Source organism: Ctenocephalides felis, unplaced genomic scaffold (genome assembly GCF_003426905.1).
Source record: "Ctenocephalides felis isolate EL2017-DRISC unplaced genomic scaffold, ASM342690v1 CF-g0.4_SCAFFOLD_03572, whole genome shotgun sequence".
In the NCBI taxonomy this organism is placed as follows: Eukaryota; Metazoa; Arthropoda; class Insecta; order Siphonaptera; family Pulicidae; genus Ctenocephalides; species Ctenocephalides felis.
The window spans coordinates 10,038,029-10,053,816 of record NW_020539726.1 but is presented as its reverse complement, the minus strand read 5'-3'; the positions used below and the strand labels follow the sequence as shown (position 1 = coordinate 10,053,816).

The 15,788-nt window shown below is 28.7% G+C and overlaps 1 protein-coding gene across 1 annotated transcript in view; it reads left to right on the top strand.

Moving 5' to 3' along the window:
• LOC113387681 (CD9 antigen-like) overlaps positions 1–12,449 on the top strand; it is a 43,739-nt gene extending 31,290 nt beyond the window's left edge. Inside the window, exons 3-5 of the mRNA XM_026625041.1 lie at positions 1,576–1,749; positions 9,580–9,792; positions 12,189–12,449. Of these exons, the coding sequence (XP_026480826.1) occupies positions 1,576–1,749; positions 9,580–9,792; positions 12,189–12,341 (540 nt within the window). The 3' untranslated portion in view covers positions 12,342–12,449. The remainder of the gene's footprint in view (positions 1–1,575; positions 1,750–9,579; positions 9,793–12,188) is intronic.
• Positions 12,450–15,788: the final 3,339 nt, after the last annotated feature.

Sequence of the window (15,788 nt, the reverse complement as noted above, 5' to 3'; positions counted from 1 at the left end):
CTTGCACATCATTGTATAGTGTTGAAAAACACTTTATCGTATAATTATGCACATATTATAAAAGTTTATTCTGCTTCTTAATTATGTGCATTTTTGCGGTACCAATATGTGCAGTTGAAGCTATCTTCTTTTATATAGCTATCATGCCTATCGTAATATAACATATTAATTGCTAGAAAAAATAGTCACAAAAATAATTATCGACAACAATTATTGAATTGTTTAGCAAACGACTGGCAATTTACTAATTATATCAATGAAACAACAGAAAAAGCTCTCTAGTAAATTTAGAAACCATAATATTTCAAATGCCAATAAGGTAAAATTATAAAACTAATATAAGTGCTTTCTAATGCAGTTATTGTGTTTTATATTATTGGTTTAAATGACTTATTAGTTTATTTTAACGGATACATTGTTAATGCTTTCAAATTCTTTTTTCTTTCAAAATTTTGTCATTTATAATATATCTCCAATTATTAAGACTTGATTTTATTGATTTGTTATCATTAGAAAGTATAGTAAATATCAACTTATTCCAAATGTATCTATAATATATTCGTATACTCTAAGCGAACATCAATATAATGAAAATTGAAGGAACGCCTTATACGCCACACCTTTATACAGACCATTTCTTTCTCATATATCTATAGGTTATAATTTATAAAAATGCTAAAGAAGATATAGTAAGTTCTGTTTTTTTTTATTATTTCTTCATTATGTTATCTATTTGTTTAACATCATCTGTACTTCCTGAATGTTTAAGGGACAACAATTACCACAATGGATTAAAATTGCTCATATATTGTTATCCCAAGTCCTATATAATTTTATGTACCCCTAGTATAATTACAATTTTAATATCCACAATTTGTTTCTGAGATGTGTAAAAATAGAAATAAAGACTAGTATTTGCGCGACTTTGGTATCAAATCCATATGCTTTTGTGGTTTTGTTCATGTACAATCAGTAATACTGGGACCATTTCCCATAAATGTAAAATTGGGTTTATAATGAAACTCTTGTTGACTTATTTGTTTCACTAAATTATTTATATGATTATTTACATGTGCATAACTTAACTTATTCATTTAATTAATTATTATTTATTTTATTTATTTAACTGGTTTCGCGAGTTACGCGGGTACTTTCTTATTGACGCTTAAACTTGTACTGAAAATTATACCTATTATTTTTGGGTAAATGTTTTTTATTGCCCTGTATGAAGCGAACAGCTTTGTGCTTGTGCGTTGTTGCATTTTTTGTACATTGGAGCAGCAATTCGCTCCAAATATATTCAATGTTTTCTATAAGTTTTATTTATACAGAAAGGTTTTACGTGGTTCAATAGGAAATGTAAGAAAAAAATGTAAAAAAAAATCCGCAAAATTTTTGGTCACGAAATGGTCAAATCCAGTTTTTAATATTTTTTTTTATAATTGGGATATTTGTTTACATATATAAACTACATAAGAATTTTTTACATGTATTTAGTTCATATATTTTCATCAGAATTACATAAATAACTATTTTTAAAGCATCATCATAATGATTTATTGACATTATCAATAGTTCTTCTGCTGCTTGCTAATCATCCTGGTAGCAGAGATTGCTGCTGGTGCTTGGGTCTATTACAATGCAGATCGCCTCGAGGGAATGGTGCGAGCTTCCGTCAAGGCAACTGTGCAGGAGGAATATGGAATCATTCAATCGCGGACTATTACATTCGATGCCATCCAGAAAGGGGTAAATACTAAAAATATTGATATCATTTGAATAGATGCTATGATTGTCATTAATTTGACATCCAGGAATTTTATGTTGACAACGTACGTATTGATGTTTACTTTATATTGTTTTAAACAACAAAGTTTAGTTGTTTAGTACAAAGTCTTTGAAATATTGCAATATATTTTCAATTCGATGATATTTCAAACAATTTTTTCGCATTTGATGATTAAAACCAAAAATAATGATTTCGAACTGTTCAAAACAAAATAGAATGAATAAAATAGCATGTATGTTATTAGGTATTGGAGGTTGGAATTAATTCATAGCGTTTTACCAAATACTGCGTTAGATAACTGTTTGCAGTCACATAGACCAATAGTCCAGTCATTATAACAAGTTCACCTCGGAATTCGAGATACCCAGTTGTAAGTCCATAAATACTCTGTAAATACACCCTAAGAGTTGTCTCAAAACCTACATATGGTAGGGTGTACGTACCATATGTAGGTTTTGAGACAACTTTTAGGGTGTATTTACAGAGTATTTACAGACTTACAACTGGGTATCTCGAGTTCCGAGATTCTTACCTAATTTAAGCTTAAATGATTGGACTACAAAGTAAATTTTGTTCTGGAAGATCCATGGTGCATGGCTTATCAGAGTACCACTTCCAGAAATATGAGATGACTTCGAATAATTATTAACTTTTGAATTCCGAGATTCTTGCCTAATTTAAGCTTAAATGAGTGGACTACAAAGTAAATATTCTTCTGGAAGATCCATGGTGCATGGCTTATCAGAATACGACTTCGAGAAATATGAGATGACTTCGAACAATACTTAATAACATTCGAATTCCGAGATTCTTACCTAATTTAAGCTTAAATAACTGGACTACAAAGTAAATATTCTTCTGGAAGATCCATGGTGCATGGCTTATCAGAGTAACACTTCGAGAAATATGAGATGACCAAAACTTGCATAAATTTATTTATCGAAACTAAAGGAGATGATTTTTTTCGACTTGGTATCTGGGCTTCACCAGAACTATGCTAAAAAGTAAATAGTTAACAATGGACAATACTTCGAATAATTCTTACAATAAATCACCAAACTTTGGAAGAAGCTACGAATTACCTATATATTTTAATTAGTACAAAATTTATCAAATAATACTGACTAACCTAATTATTAATTATTTAAACTGGTTTTAAATATATGTATTTTGAACTAACATAGCAATTAACATATAACGTGTCAAAGAATTTCATGGTGATCAATTTCATTATATATTCATATTTTGTAAAGGACGTTCTACTGATCCACATCGGTTTGACTGGGTTTGACTGTTTCTTGTGAATGCTATTGTGTGTGTTAGCTATTTTATATAGCAATAATTTTAAATAATTTTTTCGATTGCTAATTACAACACACCCAAAAACTGACTGATATTTACAAGAAACTAATCAGTACGATTCCATTTAAAATTCTTTGAATGATATTTGTATTTGTCAAAATAGGTTCAGGAATTTTTGTAAAAAGAAATTACTCAGGTGTTAATTATGTAAGTGGAAACGGCTCAGTTATTAAACGCAAGTCATCATTTAGTTTCCTCAATTCATAGTTTTTTTTAGTATTTGCAGCCATTTTCGTGAAAGCGTTTTCAAAAATATAAGACTATCTTTGCACACATATACATATCATAGACCTTACACTACGTAATGTAAGGTCTATGATATATATCCATATACACACGCATAAATTTATTAATTTTAGTATCAATGGCTCAGAGCAACTTAAAAAGATTTGACAACCTGATATAGCTAATAGGACTTTCAGTTAGGAAAATAAATAATATACAAATCTACTTTGGTAAGTTTGAAATTGGCATTACGCTCTTCTTTTCTACTCTATGCTTAAATTGTTTTTATTTATATTGTTAGGGTTTATATATTTATATATAGTAATTACGTATCGCGTTATTAACGGTAATGAACTTGAAGATAAGCCTTTGATGAGACCGACTCTTGTTTATATATATATATTTATATATATATATATATATATATATATATATATCACACGTCACGAATATACTTATATACATATAGGAGAATATTCACACGTATTTACATATGTATATACCTATCGTATGTATACTGTAACTTAAACGACTAAAGAATGATCAAATTTTTGTGCAAAAAATATTTTTAAATTTTTTTTCGGAGAATTTCACACTTCAAACAAAATTTGAAATTATAAATGAAAGGGATAATATATGGATAAATTGAGATACAGTGGTACCCCGACATACGAAATTGATTTGTTCTGTAACCAAGCTTTCATGTCAAATTACTCATATTTGAAGCAATTAGACATATTCTGTAGGTAAAAATCACCCCGAAAAAGTTGCAACAGGTCGAGCATGGGACCAACTCATCAGAAAAATAATAGTTAAATTAATAAATAGTAAATTTATTTTTATTATTCAAAAACTTTACCTAAAATCACAGTGCTGAACGAATTAAACTCGTATTTCGGGATACTACTGTATATTCAATAAATAAATAGTAGTACCCTGACATATACTGTTTAGTCTCAAAATATACTACCCGAAAATTTTTATTAACTGTAATTATTATTAGCATGAAAATGAAATTCTTCATATCAAAAATCTTTCTTTTTAGAGATATAAAAATTGAATTTTAAGCAGTTTGACCTTGCTTCTTCGTTTGTTTTGACATTGTGAGTTGAGAAGATTTTAACGCAGACACATTTAGTTATCTAGACTTGAATACAAATATAAAAAACTGTGGCAGGCGTGGCATTTTTACTGGTGTTAGATTTTTTGTGGGTTACGTTCCGCAAAAATATTTTTTGTTTTAGAGTGGGACGAGATCTCTGTGTTATCGGTTGTCAATAGTCAATCAAATTATATTAAATTAAAATTTGGCTGTGGAATTAAGATTTTAGTTTGTGTTTATTTTAAATCATACAGCCAAAGTTATGTTCCATAAGTATCTCCTATATTCATAGTGATAAATAATAAATTCACGTACATGTCCATTTAAGGGTAAACATATTTTACATTTATGTGTTCGTGAATTATAAATTTCAAATAATTTTCATGTTCAATTTGAAGAAATATTGAATACATAAAAATTATAGAACGATGGACGAAAGACTGGAAAACCAACAGGTAAATTCCATGAACTTTATAAAATGATGGTTTAGATTAAAACTTTTAATTTAAATCAAACACACCGAAAATATATTAATAACAATGCGAAGCAAAGACTTTAATAACATTATTATTTAAACGTATTTTTATGAAGTTTTTAATTATCATTGAATATTCCAGAATAATCACATTGAAGATACTATTTGTGATGATAATATTGTGAATAATGTTAAGAGCAGCCAGGGAACAGTGGAGGAACGTTTTGTTAAATATTGTAAAGTATTTGTCAAAAGCTATGAAACTAAAATATCAGAATTCGAAAAAGAAGCGGCAGTTGGTGGTAAGGCGAAAATAGGTAAAACAACTGATACGATATTATCTGCAGCTAACCCAGTTGGACTGGGCGTTGGTTTACTAATGACAGCAGCAGTCGAAGCTGTTCCAAAATCAGCCGGAAAGGGTATTGGTGATGGTATTGGAAAAACAGGAAATTTTTTCTGCGGCAAGAGACACCGATGTAAAGCCAAAAATGTGATAAAACACATTTCGTTGATTGCGAAAGCTGAATTTAAACGCATATTACTATATGCAGCCGGAGAAGTGTTTGCTGCTTACGAAGCCCAGTTGTGCAAAGTCCTAGATGCTGATGGTAGCTGGATGAGGGCAATGGAGAAGTCTGCTATTGAAGCGATGGATCGTTCTATAAATTATTTACATAAATTGGTGGAAAATAATCTGGATAATACTGATATAGACATATGCCCTGATTTTATTGCACAAAGTATCATTTTAGGAGATTCAAAAAAGGGGTTGAGTGCTTGTCTTGTTAGTCCATTAAATTTAGATAAAATACCAAATGTGCCCAGCCAAATTGAACGTTATTTTCCGAAACCCGGGCATACGTTGCATTATGATAGCTGCGAATGGAAAATATCTGACATGTATAAAGGAGTAGGAGTTGTTCAGTTAAGTGCAAGTGGTGAAGTTGAGAGGTATTATATACGGAGGTATTTTGATAAAAGCAAAACGTATGGATATAGACTTTTATTTTCATGGGAAAATTTGAATTTTTTTAAGGGCTGTATTAGACCTTCAGAAAACTACAAATACTTACTCAGTCATGATATGATTCAAGAATTATTATCTAAGACATTAGAAAATTTGACTAAAAATGATACTAATTTTAGTTGTGAAAATATTTATGAAACAAAAATTTTGGCGGAAGAAATCAAGGAAGAAGTTCGGAGTATGGCAAATCGTCATTCTGAAAAATTAGTGAAAGCATTGTCATTATCAGAAGAAATATCTACTCAAGTAAATATTAATCAAAGGGAATTGTTACGTACAGCACAGAATAGTGAGGCAGCACTTGCCAAAATAAATGAAGCTAATGCCATCAGTGAAGCTACAAATCAACAATTACAAAATTTACAAAATTTATCAACAGACATATCGAATCAAGTATCAAATATTGAAGACAATATGATTAATAAACTTTTGAGATCAAATGATATTATTACAGATACAAATAATACTGTGAGTAGAATTGCTGATATATTAGAAAGTGATTTATTTATATCTTGTTCTAAAAATGATTTAGAACCGATTCTCTTTGATGTAATGCCGCCAACATTATCATACACCGGTCGGGATAATGTTTTAGATAAATTACATTCTTCCTTAACTGGCGACGGTGTAAGCATGATATCACAAATGACCGTGATAACTGGTTTGGGAGGCGTAGGTAAATCTGAATTAGCTAGAAAATACATCAGCGTTTATAAAGAAAATTATAGCAATACAGTCATATGGATTAAGGCCCAAACAAACGAGCAACTATCAGAAAAATTTCGTGAGCTCGCTAGGGATGTTCTCTTCAAACATGTGATAGATAAAGATCTGCGGATTAAAAGTTTGAGCATCAAAAGTATTGTTAATGACATATATAAGAAACTTTCATCAAGGAAATGCTTAATTGTATTTGATAACGCTGAGAAACTGAGATCACAGAATTCTGATGATGCAAATATCGATGAATATTTACCACAGACCGCAGAGTTTATTGGTAAGATATTTGTTATAATAACTTCTAGATTCCAGAAATGGGCGCAAATAGATACTATCCCACTGAATGTGTTTACGAGTACTGAATCTGCAGAATTTATTAGGAAAATATTGCATATTGATAATGACGTAGAACGTAATTCTATCATAGAATTGTCTGAAACTTTACAGCACCTTCCATTAGCATTACAACAAGCGACAATTTATATTAAAGAAATGAGCAAAATATATGAAAATATTGGTCGTAATTTTACCATAGAAGATTATCTCTCAAAGTATAAAGTCGAAAAGGAACAAATGTTAGATTATAATTTTTTTGAACAAACCATGGATGTATACAAAGAAAGTGTTTTCACGACATGGAGGATTACTATGCAAGCTGTAAAAATGAATGAGTTATATGGGAAATTATCTACAGAAATTTTGGAATTGAGTTCGTATATTAGTCCGGATGATATTTTTGCATCAATTTTCACAAAATCAATGTCGTCGGACGTCGAACTGCAGAATTTTGCTGCAGCATTGGAATTATTAAAACAATTTTCTATGATAAATACAGGATCTAAAAGCGATAGATTTAAAGTTCATAGATTGGTTCAAGATGTGACCAGAATTAATTTAAAGATTGATCGCCGAATTCAAGTTACTATCGATAAAATGTTCAATATACTGCACGCTTATTTTGCAGGTACGAATAATGCAACTATATCGTTAGACGAACTTTTTGACGGTGATGTGATTAGTTCGCACCTTCAAATATTTCTTCAGCACATTGAAGAATCTATACAGAACTTCGAAATACAACAAAAATATATCTATAAACTGTTACTTTGGATAGGTTACAAGTTTTGTTTTTTTCATCAATTTGAGAATGACGCAAAATTACTCAAAATTATTGATAGAATTTTATCTATGCCTATATATTATGACGCTGAAGATATATGGATTTTGAGTCATTTATCAGACGCTTTTTCACAATATAGTAAAAATCCAAATAAGAGGAAGCTTTTGGAACGTTGTTGTAAATTAATGAAACACTTTGAGAGGGAATATACATGCGAAATGGCAGAAATTTTAAAACAAATTGCAAATACATTTGATACAAATGATCCGGAACGTGAAAAAATAATGCATAGAATTTTGAATATTTACGAGAAAGAATTTGGAGAAAATTCCGTAGAATTGTTACCCATCTTAGAAAGCATGTCTATACTTTACGAAAATAATCATCTGTATGTGGATAAGCAAATTAAATTATTTGAAAGAATATTGAAAATAACTATTGATGGTTATGGGGAAAAACATTATGATGTGTACTTGGTATTAAAACGATTAAACACGGTTTATGCATCAATATTTGATTATGAAAAGCAGGCAAATTTATTGAACAGAATGCTAGAAATCCAAGAGCTGTATCCAGATTACATTATTGAAACGTTAGTTAATTTGAGCGACGTTTATAGGAATCTTGGACAAAAAGACAAGCAATTGGAAGTGCTAAACAGAGCTTTAGATATAAGAAAAAAAGAATACGGTACTAACCACCGTAAAGTTTTTCATATTGAACTACTCATCAGGAAATGTTCATGGAGCAATACATCATAGCAATCGGATGTTGTTTTCCCATACATTTACTAATTCGAAAATTGAAATCATAGTTTTATCTTTAAATGAATGGTAAAATTTATGGATATGCTGAGATCTTCTGATGCAAATACCAAATCGAAATCGAATATAGAGTGGTAACTCGACATACGGGTTTAATTTGTTTTGTAACCAAGCTCGTATGTCGAAGCAATTTGCATACTCTGTGGGTAAAAATCATCCAGTTTAATTTGCAACAGTTTGAACATGAAACCAAATCATTCTCGCAAAATCATGAACGAACAGTAGAAATAATAATTAAATTAATAAAATAAAATTTATTTTTAATATTAAAAAAACTTGATTAAAACCACAGTGCAGGTACGAATTATTGGCATGGGAAAAATTGCTTCGAGATACGAACGATTCAACATACATGCGTGGTATTAATTAGATTATATGTGCTTTATACGGATTGTGAGTCATGTATAAGATTTACCTTTTTATAAAATTAGTAACGAGAAAAACTATTATTATTATTTGTAATATTATTTATAATTTTGATTTTTTATATTAACCTTCCGCAAGAGAAGTTTTTGCCAGTAAATCATGTTTACTAATTGTGTTTTCTCGATGTTTCAGTCATTATGAATCATTTGACACCAAATTTGGAAGATGTATGTGTATGTGAGTAAATATGCACCAAAATTTGTCCTTTGGTGTATGTTATCTTTAAAAAAAATCGCTGAACCGATTTGATAAATGTAAAAAGTGAATGTTTGATGAAACTCGATATGGACTCGTATTGATTAGTTTTGCAAATCAACGAAAAGTGCAAGATTTTTCGTCAACGCTTTTTGAGCCGATTTTGATAATTCAAAAAACTAAAATTTGATATTGTGTATATAGTGTATGTGTTTATTGGCCAGTAGATTTGAACAAATGCGGAATTTAGATAAATAATCGGTGATCATACCATGCGTCCAAATTGATGACCAAAGATTGATCATTTGTAGTTGCACTGCTGTGGAGCTAGTGGCCCACAGGATTGGGCTCGCAGTCGCTACAACGGTGCCGATGCCAATAGTATCAATTTGAAAGTAACATCAGACTTGGCTATCTACAACATGCCGCCAAGTTGCTGCAAAGCCGATGTTTCAGAACTAGTATGCGATCAAAGCCGTAAAGCTGGCATTACAGCATATCTCAATCCAGTGATCAATTCTTCTGTAAGTATCATTAAATTTATATATTTATTAATGTAATTTATTAGTGGTGTAGTAAAGAATTTCCTTAAGAATAATACGCAACTAGGCGACTCAGCAATTTATAACAAAATGACCAATAAATGTTGAGTTTTGGTGTCCCAGGCGATCCAACAAAATTTCATTAATATTTCTTGAACATTAGAGTTTTTTGTATATTTCGTGTAATGTTACGAATGAGATAAAAACGACTTTTGTTACAAATTTTAGTTCGTTTTAATTTTATTTAAATATTGATTTTTTATATAAAAATGATATTAAAGACTTTTGATTTACCATTAATGTTGTACATTTGCAACAGATGAATTCGTAATGGATTTTGCCGCGAATAACTAGCTCGAAATATTTTTCAAACGCAGTCCGATAGCAGTTGTAACAAATTATTCAGATTTTACATTCTATTAGCACTTAATTTTAACCAGAAACATGGCATTAATCTTGGAGTATACGTCTACATTTACAATATAGCTCAAAACCTAAAAGGGTCGTGCAATGTCGATTTAAGCTGTGAAATTAAATTCTAAACCAATGAATCATATTTCTTGAGATGCAAATGAAAAACGGAAAATATGAAAAACAAATTGAATTTTATAATCATTTTCGAAGCAACAAAAATTATTTGATTTTATTTATATGAATTGAATGTGGTAAACTGTATGTTTATTAATATTATTTTTTAGTATGTTTAATTATGATATAATATATAAGTTATATAAGTTTTTCCAAAAATGTCACTTTGCATATTTACTACTTTTATAGAAATTAAAAATGACTTGAATGATCGATATCTTTCATTTCATTTTTAGTGCTTTTTTCCAATTCTAAATTATTAAAGTGCATGTTTAGTGTCCTTACTATGTATTAGTGTTGATCAAGTGAGTATTGTTTTTTGTAACTCTTTAAGATTTTGATATTTAGTCCGTTCATTTAGTTATATTTGTTTGCTCTGTTTATAATTATTTTTTAATTATAGTTTTTCTGTTTTTTTTTCAAAATTGTAGAACCATCACTGGTGATGACGTAGAATTCTAAGTCGAAACGTATGGAAAAATAATGATGTATTAAAAATCGTTACATAAATTATTTTTGAAGTAAAACATCTTTAGGCGCGACTAGGGTGTAAAGCCGTACAAATGTAACGGAAGTGCGTTACGGCCGATTCGTCATTCGCTCTCGATGAAATCATTTCTGTACGGGTCGATTGTGATTAGACGTCGTGTATGTGAGTAGAGATCTGTCGTTGTATGCGTACCGATATCAACAAGGAAATCTGCATAGATAAATAAACATTTTAAAGTTACATCGTAGTACAAATCTTGATTTAATGAAAAATGCCTGAATTTTTACCTGTTCCTTGAAAATTATAAGACAAATCAAATATTTGTGCCGTGAACTAAGCGTAAGTTTATTGATTAGAAATTATTTCTATATTATTCGTAGTTTCTATAAATCTTTGAAGTTATTAAAATGGAAAATATTTTTAGGCAAAGATATTACAGCTGTTCAAAGAATGAGATTATTTCGCCAGCGAAAAAGTAAAAAAAATACAAGCAATCAATGAATGTATGTTAATTTTAATTACATGAAGTTCTTCAAACACAATTATTACATGATTAGTGAAGTCGCGAGAATAATATTTGTTTAGGCGTTGTTAAACATTTAATCTACTGTGTGAACGAATATTATAGAATTTATTAATCAGCAATTACTTCATTTCTCTAATGAAGGTTCATTTTCTAAATGCTAATTTCAATGACAAAACGATCATGTCATATTTGAAGTATTACTTTAATTACAATATAGTTTTTAAATATTATACATATTTTTAATGCAATTATAAATATATAATTTATAATTTATCATTATATAAATACGCGCACTTTTTTTCACTTGATATTACGCCACGCCCTCCAAGAAATTATTCATATACATACTGTACTGTATATATATATATATATATATATATATATATATATATATAATAATCCTGAATTTGATATTGATATATGAATTTTATTTGAGTTTACAAGTCGGGCGCTACATCAATAAAAATAGTATGAGAGTTTTTAGAAATTTATTTAAAATACGACTAATTGAAGAGATTATTCATATATAATAAAAACCAAAATAATTGCCGCCTAAATAGTTGATATTTCCAGGGATATTAACTGTGTGGTAAAATCACGGTTGACATAAGAATCAGCTGATGAGGTCAATACCGTCTCTGGAAAAAATAAATTGTTAGATAATGAGTTTAATTAATTAATAATTCAATAATTTATATTTAAGGCAAAATATTTATTTTCTTGAATAAATTTACAAACGTTACTAAGTCTAATATGTATTTTCTCGTTTCTCAGGGTTGCATTGACAAGCTGGTTGAGACAATTCGAGACCATATGAGTTGGGTAATCGGCATTGCAATTGGTGTCGCCGTCTTGGAATTACTTGGATTGATTTTCTCTGTCGTGCTTTGCTGCGCGATCAAACGAAACGATCGCTACAAAGCCTAAAAAAAGCTTAACAATTTATTTGCTAATAACGTAACATATGCGGAACATCGAGAATACATCATTTGAATGGAACCTAAATTAAAATTGAGAGTTATTGAACATCAGCGGTAAAGTAGAAATACTTTCTTATTCAGTTCACATATCAGTGTTTCTTAATATTTTATTTAATACTATTATATGTTTTTTTAAATCTTTGAATTTTATGCGAAGCGAAATGAATTCAGTTTTTTAATATTAGGTATCACTGATATTATTTAGCTACATGTGAGATACATATGCGTATATGTAAGTACATGTAAAACAATATTTTTGATTATTTTTTATTTAGAGAATATTTAATATTTTGTTCTATCTATAGATACAATTGTTTTTATTGTATAATTTCAATAAAATCAATTATATTGGAACTCTAAGTTCTTAATTGCTTGCAAAATATTCATAATTTGTGCGGCAGTAGGCCTTTTTTCAAGATCTGTAAGCCATCATTTTTTATATAACTTTTCGTACTGTCATTCAACTGAGATAATCGCTCTTTGAGTTATGTTTGAAGTTGTCTTTAAGTTACATCTTATAAAGTTGCTTAATTTGACTAATATGAGCACAGTATGCCCATATGTATCAATTTCTTTCAGTTTGTTTATAATTTTAAATGTACTGCAATAATTTTATTACTGTATTTTACAAATGATGAGTTATTTAATATGCAATCCTAGAGAAAGATTTGATTCAATACTAATTAAATTATAACAAATCTTGAAAATTTATTAAATTATAGTTAAACAATGATGAACAGAATGTACAAAAAGCTGTTCACGAACATAAAACAGTTACATCACAGCGTTGTTTGAAAAGAAATTACATAGAAAAACTGTTCTTATTTTAATAACAAATTTAATTTTTATGTCTAAATGTCTTGTCCTTTTTCAAAATCTTTTTTTACTTTGCATGACATTGACTGAGGATGATATTTTTATTTATTGTTTTTGAAAATGAAATATCTATTTCAGCAATATAACTAATAATAGTGTTCAAAAATAAAGCAATTTGAAACTCTTAATTATTTTTGAAAATTTTATGAATTGATATGCTCAAATTTTACTTATATTTGATTACATTTTTAACGATTTATAAAAATGTCTAGAAAGTTAGTATTAATAATTCATTCAGTTAAAATGTGCCAATGATCATTAATACATTATTTTAACATTAGCATTGCATTATTTCATGTTGCCATTTGTGTGTTTAAGATATAAAAAATAGGTAAGGTAATATTTACATAATACATTCTATCTCAAAAATAAAATTTATATATTCAGTAGAAGCGTACCAAAAATGATTATTGTCAGATATAACTCAAAGCCAAATGAATTGGAGTCCAATTTATGTTTAACAACGATGAGAGTTTTATTTCGATAAACTAACTATATGTTAAAGTTTCAGATATATATTATATAAATGTATAAGAAAACATAAATATACAGAATATATGTAAATTAGAGTACTATTATGAGATATATTAATTATTGGTGTAATAGAATAAAAACGTTGATATTGCATTTTGTGTGAAACATAATATCAAAAGAAAAATAACAGGTAATTACAAATGTATTTTACTGAAATTATTTACATAAAATAATGAAAATAGTTGTAGAGAGGAATATAATGTTGGGCATGCACAATTGGATATGGCTTAAATAAAATCAATATCAATTTTTTTTATAAAATTTGTTTTATTAGATCTTATTTTAAATATTACATTCAAAACAGAATAATTGGAAACCAAATGTGCACAAATCTTATGTATATAAATCGTGCACATATATAATAATAATAATAATAATAATAAACGGTAGTCTGTCTGAAGGCAAGTCAATGGTGCGAGTTTTCCTTCCTCATTTATCATTCTCATTACTAGTATTTCCCTTTATTTATAAATTTTTTATGAATTTTTTTTTTTCAAACTTTTGCTTCCATGCCTCCTGATCCTGCTTTTTCTTTTCTTTTCTTGACAGTAATATCAATTAAGTCAATCTTGCACATATACTCGTATATGCGCAAGATTGACTTAATTGATATTACTGTCTATATATTATTATTATATATGACTATATATTATTGATAATAAAATGCTCGTAGTTTGTAATAAATGTTTAAAGTTTATTGAATTATTGTATTACTAAGAACTAAGTTATTGCGCTCTTTAAAAAACTAAGTTATCAAATCTTAGATTATATTTTGTGTCTGTATTAATATAACATTGATTTTCAATGCTTATATGAATAAATATTAATATTTTGATATGGATAGTGTTCCTCAGATTTGGAATTGATTTATTTTGAAATGATACAATTAGATGCAGTTATTTGATTACAGGTGTAAAATTTCAACACTTGCTTGATATTACATCATTCAAAATTGGTGTTGTGACATACAAATATAATCTACGCAAAAGGTATTGATATATTAGATATTGCCAGAAATAAGAGATATTAATATTTATTTTGTTACAGCATCCACATTGACATATGATATACTTACAATATTGCCAACAACATTGCATGTTTATTGGGTTATTTGAATGCGATATGCTGCACTAGCTAAACAAGGTAAGTTTGTGTTTAATTAATTGCATTTTTGAATAGGCGCAAACCTCTGACTCAGAGGCTTGCGCCGGAACGTGGACCGGTTGTTAACCATTTGGGAACGGGACAGTTTGAAGTGAACCGTAAGATGTTGCCAAGCTACTGTCACGATAGTCATGTAAAATTGCCCTCGCATATTTCTAGCACTCTAACTCAAATACAAGTATTCATATTCAAATTCTAGACATATGCATATATTATATTTATATACACCTTACCTTTGTCAAAAGCATATATGAGTTCTTCGGCCAGTTTGATAATTTGCGTAAAACACATATATGCGGCGCTTGTTCTCAAAGGGTTAAAAAAGCAGTGTTATAGTCCTCGCTTTTCAGTCTATTCAAACATGTCAAAAAATATACATTTTTCAGTCAATACGCTCTTTTAACAAGATTGAATTGAGTGAAAATTCATGGAGTATAGTCTTTGATTTTCTAACAAGATTGAATTGAGTGAAAAATGTAAATTTTTTAACAAGATTGCATTGAGTGAAAATTCATGGACTTTGATTTTTTAACATGTTTGAATTGAGTGGAAAACCGTGTACAGTCTTTGTTTTTTTGTAACAAGATTGAATTGAAAATTGAAGTGAAAAACCATGGCCAGTCTTTGAATTTTTCAACAGGATTGAATTGAGTGAGAAATGTGGATGTTTTGACATGTTTTGATTCGAGTGAAAAACCATAAATGATTTTTTTAGAAAAAAAAAATTAGGGAAACATTTTTGAATAAAAAATTTGAAAAAAATGTTGAAGAAAAATTTTTTAGGAACAATTTTTAGAAAAGAATTTTTGAAAAAAAATTT